General features: G+C 43.9%; 1 protein-coding gene across 5 annotated transcripts in view; it reads left to right on the forward strand.

The window, feature by feature from the left end:
- sh3pxd2aa (SH3 and PX domains 2Aa) overlaps nucleotides 1–18,542 on the forward strand; it is an 85,315-nt gene that overhangs the window by 34,048 nt on the left and 32,725 nt on the right. For 4 of the 5 annotated variants that reach the window (XM_072703876.1, XM_072703878.1, XM_072703881.1 and 1 more), the window contains 2 exons: nucleotides 9,056–9,084; nucleotides 17,737–17,781. In XM_072703876.1, the coding sequence (XP_072559977.1) occupies nucleotides 9,056–9,084; nucleotides 17,737–17,781 (74 nt within the window). The remainder of the gene's footprint in view (nucleotides 1–9,055; nucleotides 9,085–17,736; nucleotides 17,782–18,542) is intronic. The other variant, XM_072703877.1, reaches the window with a different exon arrangement.

Below are 18,542 nucleotides of genomic sequence, written 5' to 3' on the forward strand. Positions count from 1 at the left end.
TTTAGGTGTTGTAGGCATCGTTTCTTTCCTCAAAGGCTGTAACGTACGGAGCATTGCTCTATACGACAAGGGGATTCAGCTGTAGTTGAAGCTCAGTGCTTTAGGTTAAATAGTGCATTTCTGAAAGTACACATTCAGTCAGAGATGTAGACACACACTCTCTGATTTGCGCATCTAGCTTTTGTGCTGTCAAGCCCTGAGGTGCTTACATCATTGCCCCCTGCAGGTTCAGCATTACATTACATTTCAGAATCACTGCAGATGTGCAGGATCAAAATAAATATAATGAAATTCTGTGTTTTCGCTGGAAAGTCATTCTCCACAGGTATTTATCATACATTCTCACATACTCTTTTAAGTTAGCTGTGTTTTTGAACATCTTTTCATTGGGTGTGTGAATTTGATGATTACTTTGTACTGCGTTGGTCCTTTGGCATTCCTCGCAAGTCCCCAATGGAGAATTTCTGCCTATCCTATAGATGTACTGGTTTTCTATTTATTTATCTGAGGTGAGGAAATAGGCTTACATGGAGACAAATATCTTTCTTCAAGCCAGTATTGGGTTGCAGCTACACTCTCATTTTGGCATCTGTCTGTCATAGGGTGACCAGATAATCCATGTCAGGGAGGACACTCTGAGCTAGGACAGGAATTGTAAATTACCATTTCAATTAAAAGGACCTGGATTTCACTTGAGCACTGAGTTCTTGCTGTGTGCTGATTGGTCAGTCTCCTATAATCATGCATGTGTCACTAATGCTAATGTAAAACAGCTGGATGAGTCTTTCAGTCAAGGAAACAAACCAGTCAAAGCACAAGAAGAGCTGAACTATTTAGCCGAGCACAGGAGCCTTTCAATTTGAAAGTAGTTTGTAAAACCCGAAGTAGCTCAAAGTGTCCTCCCTGACATGGATTATCTGGTCACCCTAGTCTGTCACATGTTTAAAATTGAGGCCATTCTGATGCTTCAGTAATACCTTGACTTTTTTGTTTCCTCATCATATTAATATTAATAATAATTATATTTTATTGGCCTCGATGGGGGGTGACACGGTGGTGCAGTGGTTAGCACTGTTGCCTCATACCACTGGGGCCCGGGTTCAAGTCTCCACCCTCATTCCATGTGTGTGGAGTTTGCATGTTCTCCCTGTGTCATTGTGGGTGAGGTTTTCTCTCAGTACCTCACAGTCCAAAAGAGGTTAAGTGAGTCCCATAGGTGTGCGTGTATGACTGAATAGTGTGTGTGACCTGTGATGGGTTGGTGCCCCATCCTGGGTTGTTCCCTGCCTTGTGCCCATAGCCTCCAGGATAGGCTCTGGACCCCCATGACCCTGAGTAGAACAAGCAGTTACAGAAGATGGATGGATGATTCTTATGGGGAAATACTCTTTTCGCCTGCACCATTGTGCTCTCCATGTGACACAGACACATACAGGTTAGAGAAAGCTTGGCAGTCACAGTATCGGCTCAGTTACCTGTGGTGCCCATGGAGCTGCAGATTAGGGGCCTCATTCAAGGGCCACAGACATGTGACTATTCTATTGAGGCTTGTACTATGTTGTGAAATACTCAGGAATGCATTCACTTCCTATAAAAACAACCTTGTTTTTGAGGAATAGGTTAGCTTGCATCACTCTTCTTCCAGTTATGCAATTATTTTGCTGATAGTTTTAAAAAATATATTTTCCATCGCATTTGACCACTAGAGGGAGCTGAGGATGCCTGAAAAGGGAATGACTAAATGCCACGTTTGGTGAACCAGACTGGTTTGTGGGAATACTGGGTTTTCCATCGATAGCTCCAGTATCTGGACTTTACCTTTTCCACTGTCTCTGTACATTGTGGGCTGAATGCCTTTAATTGGTTCTGCGGGAAATAATTCCTCGCATTTCTGCTGAATTCATGCATTTTTTTCCTTTCCTGTTGGTTTTGAGTTGACGGAGCGACACCTTTATTTATCTAAATAGCTGTACTAGTTGTTTGCTCATGTCAAATGAGCTATGACCATGAATTTTATCTTGTATATAGATTAATTCCACTTCAGTGATGAAATTTACGGGGCAAGTTGTGCACCTATAGGATTTTGCCATTTGACAGTTTGATCTGAAACGGGAAATATATTTTGTTTTTGCTTCATTTTTAAGCTGTATTAATGTTATGACATATAATGTGACTCGCCAAATCATGTTGAGCTTTAGCAAACTGAAAACAGCTGTCATGCCAATAAAGCTTTTTAAATTTGAATTCACCAGCATATGTCCAACCCCGACGTGTGGTGGTTTCGGCATTGTGGAATAGACACCTTTAAGTTTAGGTGGGTGTTCTCTCACATAACTATTATGGCCTACACTTCTTAGAGAACGTTTACTGTTACAGTGCTGGTGATTAATTCAGGAACTGTTGCATAATGTTTATTGTGGGTCTTTTACCGCAAATGCAATCACTCTGTGTGGGTAACATCTGGTACGGCATGCATTTGTATAGCTAAGGCCAAGCTCAGACCGTGCTGCAAAGTCTGGCATTAATGGCTTGGCTTTTAGCTGAAAGAAATGGCCCTCCGAGTGGCCGAAGGGGTGGGGGCAGATCTGGTGGGTGGAGCATCTCCACATGATGGGGAGGCGGATGGGTTGCTGTGTGGGTTAAGTGCAGCCTGGGTTTGTGCAAAGAAATAATCAGGATAAGTGTGCATATGTCCCCACAATGGACCAGGAGAACCTTGAATCCTAATTAGCATGAGTGTATTATGGTCTTGCTGTAACAGCACAGGCGGGGGGAGGGGGGTTAGTCCTGTTTTTGCCCTTATGTGCCTTTTCTTTGAAATGTGAGCTTTGTTTATGTCCTGGTCCTGCAGCAAATTGCCCTTAAACCAAGGGGCTGAATCTATGGTGGCGATCAAAACGCCATTTGAAATTCTATCTTTATGTGAAAATCTAGATATTATATTTCTATGTGTGTTTATGTGTATTACATCATGCATGTAGACCAGGTAATTTGGTTTACTAAAAATACACGTGAAATGTCAGACTTTTGCAAAAATTGACCAGGATTTGTTTTAAAAAAAGTAATTTGACAGATTATCGAAAGGAAATATGTGTGACTATTTGTATCTGGACTAGAATCACAATTAATATGTGAAATATTCCACTCCAAGGGAAATATTTTGAGTCACTGCTTCCCCTGAGCAATATGTGAGCTGTGGGTGGAAACTGGTTACGAAGGAGGAACCACACACAGACTTACTGGTTTTAAACCCATAAGCTCTGAGCTGAGCAGCAAAACCTATTTAGCTTTTCTGATGTTAAATACTTTTGACTAGTGGCTGTAAAAAAATTGAATTAAGTTTATATACTAATTAAAGGAGATTTTTGTATGTAAGGTTTTAATTTGAACTGTAACTAATGAGTAAAACTCTGACGGTTAAAATCTCCATCAGAAATGCAGTCAGCCACAGTTGGTAGTATAACTAAGGTTTCTGAAGGAAAGAAGAGTCTATTGTCGTCCTTTTAATGAGGCAACTGCTCATCCTGTCAGACCTATCAGCACACGTCCCGTCTGGCCCTGATCCAATCAGGCGATCATCTGACAGAGGGGCTCGCTGTGGATCAGAGCGGCTAATCAGGGGCTCGTGGGTGTCTATCCAGGGGGTGAGCGACGGCACTGGCTTTGTTGGGGCAGAAGTACAGTTGAAGGATGACCACTGCTCTCAGCTCTGAGGACATGAATGGAAATAAGGGCGAAGCGTCTGGCAGACAGCTTAGTTGACTCAAAACAATTATCCAACAGTGGGATTAAGTACATTCCAGCAATACGGGACCCACCTATTAGGAGTGGTGTTGTAATAGACAAACAGGTGGCTTTTTTAAGCCTGGTCTCACCCAGGAGGCTTCCAGCTGACTGACAAATCTAAATTAAAACATTTTTTATTATTTTTCTTCTTAAGTGAAAATTTTGCAAATTCTGGTTCAAATTCCTCGATCTTGAGAACCGGGACCCTCTTTGATGACATAAATCGGAGAAGCAACCGGATTGGTCACGTAAAGCCGCCTCCTGGCTCCCACGGAACTGCTAGCAAGCGACCAGCCCGTAAAGTGTAACCTCGAAAGCACATCCCCTTTAAATATTTCCTTACGTTTCTCTCTTTACGAGACATGGGACGAACACTGGCCGCCAGAAAGCAGCACATGCCTCTCCGGGGAAGAGTATTATTTCTGCAGAGAGACACGGGTCATTCGCGAGCGGGACCAGACCCAACAGCCCTCGGATCCACCCCCCCCCACCCCCACTAATGCGTTTCAGATGCCTGACCAGCGAAGCTGATGAACAGCCAAAAACAGCAACTTCCATCCTCCAACCTGACTATTTGTGCTTTTGCAGGATTTACCACGCGGTGTGTTCATTCTGTTTAAAAGGTCATGCCTACGATGGAACCTTGATAAGTATCGGCGATATTGCCTGTCCCTTTATGATGTCATATCTTCAAGAGGAGCATCAGTTGCCAGCTTTAGTTCTTGCAGTCGATTACCTACAAATCTTTCATTTATTACTTTTTAAATATAGCTCTGACTGATTAAATATGTCCAGGATAAACAGATGGAAGGATGGGTTTACTGCAAATGTATTGAAATGTTAATACATTTTATTTATTTAGTGGAACTTTTGTAGCAAATGAGGAAAGCCGGATCAGTCAGTTCCAGGAGGACCTGGAGTTAAGGGTCTTGCTCAAGGGCCCAGTGGTGAAATCGCTAACTCTTTTGATCGTGGGATTTGAACCGGTGACCTACCGCTCACTGTCACAGTGTGCTTACCCGCTGAGCCACACGCCACACACCACCCCCTGCATTTGATTGATGTCAAATCCAGAGAGAAAATAAACTAGAAAATAGGTCCACACTCTTCCGTTTTGTATTTTCCAACGTTATATCTACCATAGGTTTGTGATGAACCTGAAGTTTATCTCTGAAGGCAAAGACCACACTGGATGTTATGCGAGTGCATCACAGGAAACTCACTGAGGGCAATTTTCGAGACTAAAACTGTATTTTGGATTGTGGTGGGAACCTGGAATCCCTGGAAAAGCACGCGGACATAGGGAGAATGTGCAAACTGCACACACACCAAGCCAAGGTGGGAGAAGAACCCACAACCCAGATGTGGAGATGTGGCATTTCTACAGTGCTTCTCTATAATTATCACTACCAAATTTTAGGAACAATATATACTTGCTCTTCATAATGCATGTACATCTGATTTGTCCATCTGTTTGTTAAGGTCACATTGATTGCTAGCATAAGGGGTCTGGTGGGTTATATACTAGACCAAACGCTCATGTCCCAAAACTGGGAGATAAATGTATATGCTGATCAGCCACAACATCCATATAACATAATTGAATAACATTGATTATCTCATTACAGTGGCACCTGTCAAAGGTGCCATTATATATTAGGCAAGTGAGGATTCAGTTCATGAAGCTGATATATTGAAATCAGGAAAAATGGTCAGTCATAAGGATCTGAGCAGCTTTGACAAGGGACAAATTGTGATGGCTAGACGACTGCATCAGAGCATCTCCAAGACTACAGGCCTGGTGTGGGGGGGGGGGGTGTTCCCGGTATACAGCGGTCAGTTCCTACCAAAAGCAGCCCAGGGAAGGTTAACCGGTAACCCAGCAACGGGGTTTTGGGTGCCCAAGGCTCATTGATGAACTTGAGGGGCAAAGGCTAGCTGGTCTGGTCCAAGATCTCAGGAGAGCTACTGTAGCAAGCTGGTGGCGAGAAGTGTTCTGCTGGGACACCTGGGTCTTGGCATTCATGTGGATGTTACTTTGACAGGTATCACCTACCTAAACACTGTTGCAGACCAAGTACATCCCTTCATGGCAACGGTATTCCCCAATGAGCGTGATATTCCCGATGGCGGTGATATTCCCGATGGCGGTGGTATTCCCGATGGCCGTGGTATTCCCGATGGCCGTGATATTCCCGATGGCGGTGATATTCCCGATGACCGTGGTATTCCCGATGGCGGTGATATTCCCGATGGCGGTGATATTCCCGATGGCGGTGGTATTACCGATGGCGGTGATATTCCCGATGGCGGTGGTATTCCCGATGGCAGTGGCGTTCCTGATAGGTGTGGTATTCCCGATGGCCGTGATATTCCCGATGGCGGTGGCGTTCCCGATGGCCGGCGCCCTGCCACAGCGGGGAACCTACACAATATTAGGCAGGTGATCTTAATGTTAAGCTTAATACATAATAAGAAATGCTCATATATTTTCTTAGAATGATACTAAACAGCGAAAAGTAAATTAAAGCATGATGTTTTTGCAGGACAAATTTATAGAGCAGTCAGACAAGCACCAGTTCTTTTTTTATTAACTTGATAGGTTGATATGTTGTATCCAGAATAACTTTTGTGAAAATTATGAAGGGCTATGCTCATTGCTTTTATTCGTTTCTGGTATTTCAAAGACTGTGAATGTACTTAGCAGAAGACTTACTGTAGTCACATAGGATCTTTGTCTTCCTGATAAATAACTTGCATAATGGGGCATTTTCTCTGGATTCATGAACATAGTAAAAATGAACAGGAATATCACCAATATTGTTTTACTGACTTTTATTCAGAATCGATGCAGCTTTTTGAAAATCCAGCCTTGATATAGCTCTGATTCTGTTTCTAACACTGATGAGTTAACCAGGATTCTGTAAAGCAAAGATTAATACACAGCCGGATCCAGCCTGACTTTGAGTGAGGAGCGGTGGGTGATGAAAGAGGCCTGTTGGAAATGAAAACCACGACGAGAGAGAGAGCTGTAGGCATCTGCAGATTCGGACTGGGGAATCTTGGGAAACCGTAATAAGGACCAACAGACCTACAGCCTGCCAGGACTCTGCTGGAATTTTTCCTGCAATATATTTTCAAAAGCGCAGGCTTCGGATGGAGTTGAATGGCTGCGATTTTCCCCAGCTTGGGGAGGTCAGCCTATGACCAAGGTTGGAGATGAGGGCACTGCCTCGAGCCTCTGTGTATCTCCTCATGGTACAATGAGGCCCATTCTAGAATCCCCAGAATGATCTCACTGAGGAAGGCAGAATGGCCATATTCATCTTCAGGGGCTTCACAATGGAGAAGATTGAGAGCAAACAAAAGAGGGTGGCTCGGGGGGGGGAGGAAGAGGTCTGCAGTGAAAAGGGCTCTCATGGAGCGAGTGGCTGAGACTCATTCCAGGCTGGAGACTCGGGATGCAGGCTTGGTGCACAGAGAGGCTGGGAAGCGACCCTTGGTGATTCATGTGTGGGCACACATGGGGTGTAGTCAGGGTGATCTCCCTCTGGCTGCGTGTGTCACTGGTGACCCACGTGGGAAGGCCAGTGCTTCTCTCCTGCTGCGTGTCTCTTTACACTTTTGCATCACACAGATCTGTAACAAATCTAGTTTCCACGCTTGTTGTCTTGGAATTCATACCTTTTTTTTTCCTGACTGTGAGCAGACTCGATATTTTTGTTAGGAGCCAGACCATTAAGCGGACACGTTTTCATCCATCCATCATGCATCCATCCATTTATTTTCTGTAATTACTTATCCATTTGCATTTATGGTGATTCTGAGTCATGCCTTCAGAGCGTGCACAGTTCGGTAAAGCGCACCCAGCAGAAGATGTCATCCCTTTCCAGGTTAAAGACATACATGCCTAAATGCATAGCCTGATGCATACACACAGGTGCAGTTATTCAGTTGCAGTTGATTCTCATTGCACCTCTATTGCATGTTAGTAGCTGCTGAATGGAAACTTTAAACTGTCAATGTTTCATTTTGTTCCTAAAAATACCTACTTTCTGCATTTTCTATCAATATGCAGAATTACACATTTAGCCTCGTCCTTTTGTCTTTCAGTATCTACTGCCCAATCCTCTCTTTGCCTGATGATGTGACAGTTCTGCATTAAACGCTGAGTCACTGTCAGCCATTTCCATAACAGGAGTGCATTACGGCATAAGAGCACAATCTTTGCCAGGAAGCATGCATTTCACTACCTGACATGTCTATCCAGTAGCAATAATGGTACTAATACTACTAGAGTACTAATAATACTATTAATAGTAACAAATAATACTAATGGTAACATTGATGTTGGCACATATGATGAAGGAATAAAGGAGCTGAAAATGCAATTAAAACAATGACATCCTTCCTGCACAGCATCTCCTGTTCCTTGGGGCGACCTTAATGCACTTCTACATCACCGAGCTCCGTTTCCATCTCTCCGTGTCTCTCAGGCTTTAGAGGAAGAGACTCTGCCCTCCTCTCTTTGGCAGGGATTTGCTGTGAGCACAGCAGGATGGGGTGTGGTTTGGCGTGGGCGTAGGCGCGGGCGCGGGCGTGGGCATGGGCCGCCGCCTCTGCAGGAGAGGCGCTCCACATTTGGAGGGCGCGTGCCGCCCGAGATCGCGTTTGAGGCACTTTCAGTCACTTCACCCTGGCTATTTATAGCAGCTTGTGGGGATGCTGCCCTGCTTTACCTTCAGATCCCATGCTCCTCTTTCCTGGCTGCTCCTGAGCGCCCACTGTGCCCTGGAGCCCCGAGCGCCCATCGCCCAGCGAAGCCTGCCCACATCCAACTCCTTATTCCCAAACTGATGGTGTAATCCAATAAAGATTTATTATGTATAAAGAGTTTAGCAGATTCCCTCTCTTGGCTAAACGGGATTTAAATTTTTTTTCCCGACTGAGTGCGATAGGCGGGAGAGAGATGGGGGGAGTTGCAGAGTGTTGTGGTGCTGTAGTGTCACATGATTTCATAGCTAGCTTACCGATCTATCTCTCTCTCTCTTTCTCTCTCTCTCTCCCCCTCTCTCTTTCTCTCTCTCCTTCCTCTGTTTTTCTTCTCTCCCTCCCTGACATACACACACGCACAGTGACAGATCCCCTCCGTCAGTTTTTCTCTCGCGTGCCGGCGTGGGTGGGTGGGATTTTATGAGGGCTCGTCGCGGCCGTAGCCTCGCATGGGCCCGAGACTAATCATGTCCTTCTGCTGTTGTTTTTTTTTCAGGGACTATGGCACCTCGAAACGCAAGTCAGGTAAGGGAACCGCTCGCATTTAAGACATGGCTTTCCCCGCAGCGACCTCTGAACCTCTACAATCTCCACAACCTGTTGCACGTTTGCTCCCCTCCTGCAGGGGCTGGGGTGGGCGCTGGGAGCCTCCCCGAGGTTGCAATTGCAGTGAGACCATATTCTGATCGGTGTTTACATTCTGCATGGAGATGTCATTGAGCTAATATGCAGCCTTATGCATGCGAGGAGTGACGTCACGGCGGTACAGCGTTTCTGCTGCAAGTTAATGGACATGGCGACACGTGGCGTCACTATGCCGGAACAGAATCAGAACATGTGTTCTGATTCTGCACGTCCCAGAGGCACAGCATGAGGTGCTCTCGGACTTCCTTGTTGTTCTCCTGGAGGAGTCAAAGAATCTGCCACTAATTACAGACACTGGGTTGCGTGATTAAAGGTCCGTCTCATAAAGGAGATGCGATTTGATCAGAACCTTGTTGTCATCCTACTTGGCCCTGAAAAATGATGCCTGCTTTGGTAACTGTATGCTGAACGTTAGTGTGTTAGTGTGGTCCAGTGAGCTTCGAGTGAACAGGCATCTGTGTAATATACTGAACAATCATGCTGATATGTGGTTTTTTGAAATTATCTATCTACCTAATCTATCTAATCTATCTATCTAATCTATCTATGATTTTTTACGATGTTTATTTATTTGTTAGTTATCACATATAGCACAGTGTGAGTTGTTCTGCTGACTGAGGGGTCATGTGAATTGCTCCCAGAGTTTGTAGGGCCAGTTTGTGCTGAGGACACAGCAGGAAGATGCCTAACAGGCGTGCGACTGGATTTGGCTGCTCGTCCACTCTGGAGCGTGTGCCTGGATTTCTGTACTTGAAGGTCTCTTTACCTGATTTGCAGTAACAGTATCCATCTGCATAACAGGGCAAAGTGTGAAACGGCAAAGTGTCAGTTGTTTTGAATAACAGCATCTGCTAAGCAACTGAGAATGTAATAGATGACTTTTACTGCCAGTGCATTAAGTATAGTATTTATAAACTTGGCAGAAAGGGTTATGTAGCCTAGCACTTAAATTACAGCTCTGCATTGTTCACCACTGAGATAACTCTAGATTAATTCTTCTGCGTTTCTCGTCTGATAACACTGTGGATGCAGCCCTAGCGGAGAGCTAAACCATTTAATTTGGCTGCAGAGAACATTATACAGGGAAGTCCTATATAAGTCTTATCGTCTTCTGAAGTTTTTTTATGTAGAGTTCATGTATTTTTCTGAAATATAGATGATTTTCTGGGCTTTTCCCTGACCTGGTAATTTCAAAAATGTGATCATTAATAAAATGATACATTTATTCAGTTTAAAAGTGGTTATACCCTTTAAAGCAAACAGTAAAGTTAATAAAAAATAAGAGCCACTTCCTTTGACTTCCATATGCCATTAGATTACCTTGGTTCCCTTGAAAAGTATCTAAGAGGGTAATCGTTTTGTTTGATACAGTATAGGGTGTTTATTATGTTACTTCCTTGCAGAAAAACATGTATTATCTGTGAAGCAAAAATGTAAAAATACTTTGCCAGATCTAGTAGCCATTTGCTTTTATGGTCTTAATTGGAAGGACCAGGCCATGTTTGGCTAATGGCCCTACATTTCTTATTGGAATTATGTGAAGGGGCGTGTATCTTTCTGCATAATTATAAGGTAACGCCTTACATTAACTGCACCCTCATGATGCCTTTATAATGCATTCGTACAACAATTCAATGCTTCTTTGTAATGCATTCGTAAAACATTCATAAGCAACAATCAAGTATACCACAACATCCTAACACACCTTAACAGTTGTAATATTCATTAATAACAAGCATTATATGATAATAACAAACTTTATAATCGTATAATGTTTGTCATTAATGTATATTGAAGTTCTTGAGGTATGTTAGGATAAGGTATACTTACATGCTGCCTATGAATGTTCTATGAATGCATTATAAATGCATTATGAAGGTGCACTGAATGTTCTATGAATGCATAATGAATGAATTATGAGGGTTCAGTTAATGTGAAGCGCCACCAATTATAATAATAAAAATGTTACATTTTCAAATAAGAAAGTTCACTTGCATAATAGATAAGTACTTCATTAAAAATTCTGTTAATCACATAATCATTTCTTTTAATAATATATGATGTGTTGATGTCACATCATACAGTATGAATTATATATTAATATATCCATTATGTCACAAAAATTAGGTTAGTCATGTGCCACTGATGTAACAGATAATGTAAGCAGAGTACATTCATCCCAACCTGAGCTCATTTTAACTGCAAGTTGTTCCCAAACAATAGTGTCCTTCATGGAATGTGTTATATCCAGCGGAGGGCAGCAGTGACTAATAGATGGTTGTGCATGTCCCCGGGAGCTCCATTGTGTTGTCATTGAGGGAGAGGCCTCTGTAGGCATCAAGCCTGGTTTTGCAATGCTTAGTCCCGGTGGCAGCTGTAAGGCGCGGGGGCTGCGGGGGCCTCGTGGTGGACAGCAGCACCAGTTAAGGTCTGAGAGGGGAAAAACTTATGGTTCCTGGGCCCTGTGGGCGGTCGGACTCTGTCCCACTGTACTGAGGCTGAGCCCAGTGAGCAGGACTGCTGGAGATGGCTGACATCATTGGATAGCTTATAGCACCAAAAGGCCTAAGCATGCAAAACAAAATTAAGGCCCCTTTACAACAGGCGATAATTTTCTCTCATGCAGAATTTGGAATCTAAAATACCTATCTGGGTTATTGATGATGCACGGTGAAAGTCAATTTTGCATTAAACGTGAGCCTTAGTGGGAATGTGTTATATGTGACGTTTATTTTCCGTGCCCGAGCCCCCAGTGTGGGCTGCCAGAGGAACGGCTTATGTGGTTTCGAGAGTGCGTGTGGTGTGGAAAGGTGCAGCTGTTTTATCTGGAGCAGCTGTGAAGTGCCCGTGTCCCTTCGCTGGACGAGACTTGGAGGTCAGGTCCCATGTGTCATTCCATAGTTGAAGGGCAAATACCAAACGACTGAGGTACAGTACAAACGAAAAGCTGAAAACGAACGAGAGGCCAAAACGCCCTTATATGTGTGTCACAGCCATTTTATTGCTTCTTAATACTCAACTTATTACTTAATGTCATGGTTTGTCACACCCTTATGAAAATGTATTATAAAAATCCTTGGCTGATGAACTCTTAAAAAAATTGTTTTTGCACATGTGAGTGCCTATGAAATTTTAAACGACGAGGATGGAAATTCAAGAATATTTTAAGGTAATGAGGTGTGTAGCAGCTTGCCCCCCTAACATTGTTTCTGCCTGATGTTTTTAAGTTCTTATGTTCCCTGAAGCATGGGCTTAGAATTAAAGGGAGTCCATTTTACCATCAACTCCTCAACAGGTGGTGCCATTTCATCAGATTGGCATTAATGCAAATGAGAGGGAATCTCGCTGGCCCAAGATGAGCAGAAATGATGCAATGACTCAAGTCTGTGTGCCTTGCAGTCCCCTCTGTATGGTCATTCAATTAGATTGAAGTATGCCTGTTCGTTTCCAATTACATGTTAATTAACCTGAAGGTCAGAGAAGTGATCAGGCCCAACAATCAGAGATGTTTGTTCTTAAAAACCTAACAAATGCACAGTTTGGACTTAAATCTTGATTTTGAAGTTATTCATTGATAAGATGCATTTCCACAAACAGTACTGGTATAGTTAATTTGTTACACCAATTAAGCCTGCCATTTCACAACAATAATAAGCTAAATTCGACCTCTGAATTTTTCCATTAAATTAGGCTGCTTTGGAGGAAAGATTAAGCACTGGCTTTCTTTGTGTGATATTATCAGATTAATTTAATTCCATGATTGCTGCTCATCCTTATGGGTATCCACTGTTATGTGCCGGCTCTTCTGCTACTCCGGCTTTTAAATAGGTTTAAATGGCCTGCAGATTTAATCGAAGATCCCCTTTAGCCTGGACTATGCTATTTGATACTTATTAAACATACTTAGTAACTAAGTTGTCTTTTTTTCTTTTTTTTTTTTGAGGTGCAAGATATCTGACCACGTATTTACATGACGGATGTCCTGTCGCATTAAATAAAACGTGCGGGTCGATGATTCATCCTAAAATGCTAGTCTGAAAAGCAGGAAGGATTAAGGCAGAAAAAGTGTGTCGGATTCTGCTGTAGCAGCAGAGGTTTGTTACGCTATTTTGGCAGTGCTAGAGGTCGTTTTTTTTCCTGCACCGTCTCGAGAGCGGGCCCAGCCGCATGTGAGGGCCAGATGTGAAGCAGAGGATGCTGGGCACTTATGTTTACGTGGCAAGTGGAAGTAATTTCAGAGTGACGTAGGAGGGGCTAATAATGTTTACAGGGGCTAGGAGCGCGGAGGAAAAGGTCAGCAGAGGGTGCAGGGGAATTGTGAGGAGCGGCTAGGGAGCTGGAGGTGGGGACTGGGATGGGGAGGAGGCAGAAAGGCGCTCCCTTTAGCGTAACTCCCTTTAGCGTAACTCCCTTTAGCGTAACTCCCTTTAGCGTAACTCCCTTTAGTGTAACCCTTTAGCCTAACACCCTTAAGTATAACTCCCTTTATTGTAATTTGCTTTAGCGAAATATCATTTAGGGGAACATCGTTTAGTGGAGCAATGTAGCTACTTTTCCTGAGTACTGAGTGTGTTTGGAGTGTTTATGCACGAGCCCAGCTCTATGAACACCTAACTACAGTTCTTTTTTTGGGTAATTAAGGCTAATGCCATCCAGAAGATTGAGAAGAATTTGGCACAGATGTAGATATCGTTCCATATAATCTGCATGGGATTTGCGATCACAGTTCACTGTGTATGAATCCCCAGCTGCGTTTTCTGATGATGCATTTCACGTTGCGCAGCTGCTCTGCGTTTTTGCATGTATCTCAGTATTGCACCGTCTGCATAAAATGAAGATCATTAATAAAAAATTGTGCTAATAAACAAATGGTGAGTTAGCTTTAGCATTCACCTACGGCATCAAACTCCATTTTATTTGTTAACAAAATTCTCCATTATCGCAACACAAATCTGATGTAGCTGTGAAAATTAGGGCATGGTTTGGTTAGGTACTGTCTTTCGTGGTGTTATAGGTTGCCCGGAAGATCTGGTCAGCATTAACGCTAGTAAAACTGGGTAACGCAATGAAAGTTGCAGCCATATCGCTGCACACCCCCAGAAAGTCTCGTTGCAATGTTATTAGATCAGAGGCGAACAGCTGCATTTCATCCTCCGGCATTTAAACACTGTGGTCACGTGACCCTACACGTAATTCAGTGTGTGTTCGGTGGAGGCCCTTGTCTCTGCTTGGAGGATCTGATTAACTGCTGTTGAAACAGTCGGTGCACTTATGCAGTGCCAACTGGAATGAAGAAATCAGATACTATGGGCTGCTAGGAGGTGGATTCTTTACAATAAAAAAATATGTTATCAGACAGCTGAGGTCATAACTGTTGAACCCATACTGAAAATGAAGAGAAGCTGGCTGTGTTTTCTTTTCCATGAGACTGCAATATATGTGCTTGTGTAGGTTCAACCATACTTGCCATAAGGTAAGCAATAGGATGGATGAGATTACATCAAACTTTAAAATTACTAAAACCACAAACATACACATAACTGTAATATGTAGAATATGTAGAATCCTTATTTGAATAGCAATAATTCAAAATATGTCCACAATCTCATAATATCCATAGCGTTATACAGCAATATGGGTTCGCTAGTGACATTTGTTGGGCTGGGTCGGAGGATTAAGCTTCTGCATTGAATGGTTTGGCGATGTGCAGCGGACTGCTGGGACTGCTCGCGATGCAGCGGACTGCTGAGACTGCTCGCGATGCACTGGACTGCTAGGACTGCTCGCGATGCACTGGACTGCTGGGACTGCTCGCGATGCACTGGACTGCTGGGACTGCTCGCGATGCAGCGGACTGCTGGGACTGCCCGCGATGCAGTGGACTGCTAGGACTGCCCGCGATGCAGTGGACTGCTGGGACTGCTCGCGATGCACTGGACTGCTGGGACTGCTCGCGATGCAGCGGACTGCTCGGGATGCAGCGGACTGCTGGGACTGCCCGCGATGCAGTGGACTGCTAGGACTGCCCGCGATGCAGTGGACGGGCTGGGCTTTCGACACACCCATTCAAATCGTCTGCCACCTGTCGATGCCAACTGGCCATGTGTGTGCTGGGAAATAAGTGAATTGAGATATCACACGTTCCTGTTCTGCCACCGTTCCTCTCTGCTCTTGTATTAATGCCAATTATGTTTGTCGAGTTTTTCCAGGAGTTGCGCATCCATCCATGTGCAAGATTTTATTTTTGTCGTGTGATTATACAGCACTGAGTAGAAGTCTTAGGCAGTCAAAGAAAATCTTTAAAGCTATTTGTCTGGGTAGTAAGGGAATGTTTGCTCAGAAAAAAACTATTTAAAACATTAGAAAATACAGAAATTGACAGTAAAACCACAAAAAATACACACGATTTTTTTCCCTGTTCCCCAAAATTCACTGATACCTTGCTAGATGGCTAGATGAACACAGCTCCCAAAGCTCTCCTCAGGGGCACCTCAGCTATTTCATGTATTTATAACATTTCACCATCAACTCAATTAGTTAACAAGTCAATTAATTAAGTAACTGATTGAGGTATTGACAAGCCAAACATGGTGTGCTAGTGGTCAAGTCAAACAACTGCATGGGTATATTGGATGATTGTTGTTAATACTTAGGTGACACACTATGACAGACATGATTTCATAGTTTTACACCAACATTAAGCTTTTAATTTCTTTGACTACCTAAGACTTTTGCACAGTATTGTGTGTGTGTTTGTGTGAAAGAGAGAGAGAGTAGATCAGTTATTAAGGCTATACTATCAATTATTAATATTTCCTTTTTGTAAAGTTTGTCTTCTCAAAGTTTCAGAAATGTATACCCCACCCTGTTGGAAGAGAAATATCTAAGATGGGAGCAGCACTTAGCCTGACAACAGTAACCAGGCTGTGTAGAAGAGCTTTGTCCTAATGCCGCAACCTCCCACGTGAAACCATTGTTTGTCAGAGAGCAGGTGTTTGGGGCAGGTCACCATGCTAGTGGTCGGCTACTGCCTGCTGATCATTAACTTACGCCAGTGAATCCCACTCCGGTCCTTGAGGACCTGCAGACATTCCATGTTTTTGCTCCCTGCCAGTTCACTATTGGGTGTTGTGAGGGATCAAAAACGTGGACGGTTGGTGGATCCCTGAGGATCTAAATATGTAAATCAAAATCAGTTTTGCACTGTTTTATTCCTTTTGCCAGCCGTTATTAGTTGTCATGCCATCTAAAGAAGGGATCTTAATTTTAACCAGTCCTTTTTTTAAGAGGATGTTAATGATGAGGGGCAGATGTTTTTTTGGGGGTGGGGGGTAAATTAGATAGAATGTACTGTGAAGGTTTGGTTAAAATGTAGCCCGGTTACTCACAATATTTTAAAGTTATAGTTGGTTCTATAGTGGTGAGAGGTTATGTGGACCTGTGTGTTGGACAGTCGTCAAAGAAATGTCGTCCATGCTCGTAAAACAGGGAAAGGAAAACAGAGAAGACTGTCAGGCACAGCAGTGGCACCTGGAAGGAATTAGCTATTCAGAATGTGTGTGTGTGTGTGTGTGTGCGTGTGGGTGTGTGTTGGGGGTAATATCAATCAGATGTTAAAAGCTGTGCAAGAAATCTGGCTTAAGTGCAGACCCAGGAAGGGAGGCAGATATCTGTTGGGTTTTCGCTGTTTTCGGCGCAGTCATGTGACGGCTTTTCCCTGAAAGCGAAAGCATCCCGTCCTCCGAACAGCGGGGGGGGGGGGGGGCATGAATAACGTCAGGAGAGGGCAACGGGAGAGCAGGGCTGCGGCATTTCTTTGTTTTCTTCTGTGCGTTCAGTTCTCTTATTTCATGTCTGCGCTCACTCACACACTCACATTTTAAACAAAGATGGTCAACATCTTCTTGGCGGTGGGGGGGTTCAAACAGGCAATGCACACTCTTTGTTTAGTACATGGTTCCCTTTGGCACAGTTCTGGACTGTTCAATTCCAACATCACCCCCCCCCCCCACCCCCCCAATCTTACCCTGGCTCACTGCATACCGATGCATGATATTTAATTTCCTGACTGGTTGTGACATTGGCCCATTCCCCCCCGGGCCTGGGAGAGTGCCCCCAGCATGCAAAGCTAGCTCTGGACAATGTAGCACACTGGTAATATGCTATTACCACACTGGATAAAAACAGGAGTACATGTGGTATTCCGAAAAAAAAAAAACGGTTTCGGAAACGCTGACGCAGATGCTATTGCTTCATGCGATGACGTGCACCATCATTACCATGCAGCGGCTGCTCTTTTTCTTCTCGCTCTGGATGCCACCTATATATCTTTGCATTGAAGTCCTTAATTTCCTTAGGAATACGTGTTATTTCCCAGGGAATCGATAAAGCCAGAACCCTCGGCATCCTGTGCATGTGAATTGGTTCCTCTGAAGCTGTGGCTGGCCAGCCTTCCTTGGCCAGCGATGACCTTTCACGCGGCTGAATAACTCTTCCTCTTCTTTCCTCTCTTCCTTTCCCTCTGACGCTCAGTATGGATGTACAGCCTCTCGGGCAGCCAGAAGACAGAGGCGCCAGGTAGCCACTGTGTCTGTGATGCTGCACTGTGTGTCTGTGATGCTGCACGTGTGTCTGTGATGCTGCACTGTGTGTCTGTGATTCCTGCACGTCCCTGTCGCCCCCACCTTTTGCTTCCTTACGGCATGAGCTTCTCTTGGTCCACCCTGCTTTCTCATTTGCCGCCTGAGTGGATCATTTGCGTTTTATTTATCTGTGTGTATGTTTTTTTTAACTTCAGTAGCTGCTGTGCATTAAACTGCAAGCTGCTCGTCGATTTAATGTATTTTTCAGCGTCTGGCCGCCAGGCGCTGCATGTTTATGTTCCGCTGGACTGGCTGGGGAGACTAGGAGAGGATGGGGTAGTGACGTTACTGTACTTAGTGCTCCTGTTAGTGCTGTTTCAGCACGCTCAGATTTAGTGATGTTAATTCTAAAAATACAAAATATCAAATTTGATTACTTAATGTCCATCAACAAATTGTTTGTGGGAGCTTTACTTACACAAAACTGTTCTGAGAGCAGAATGAAAAATGATTGGTTCAGAGAGAAAACCAATCTTATTGTAGAGGAGGTGGGTCCAAGCAACTAGAGGAGGCGGGACCAAGACATCTGATTGGATGTTTCCCCTTCCTCTAGTTGCTTGGATTTACCTCCTCTACAATCTGATTGGTTATCTCTCTGAACCAATCATTTTCCCTTCTTCCCTCAATGCAGTTTTGTGTAAAACTCTCCCATGTGCTATCCAATCTACAAAGTTCTGTATACTGTATATTTCTATA

The sequence above is a fragment of the Paramormyrops kingsleyae genome, chromosome 20 (assembly GCF_048594095.1).
Source record: "Paramormyrops kingsleyae isolate MSU_618 chromosome 20, PKINGS_0.4, whole genome shotgun sequence".
In the NCBI taxonomy this organism is placed as follows: Eukaryota; Metazoa; Chordata; class Actinopteri; order Osteoglossiformes; family Mormyridae; genus Paramormyrops; species Paramormyrops kingsleyae.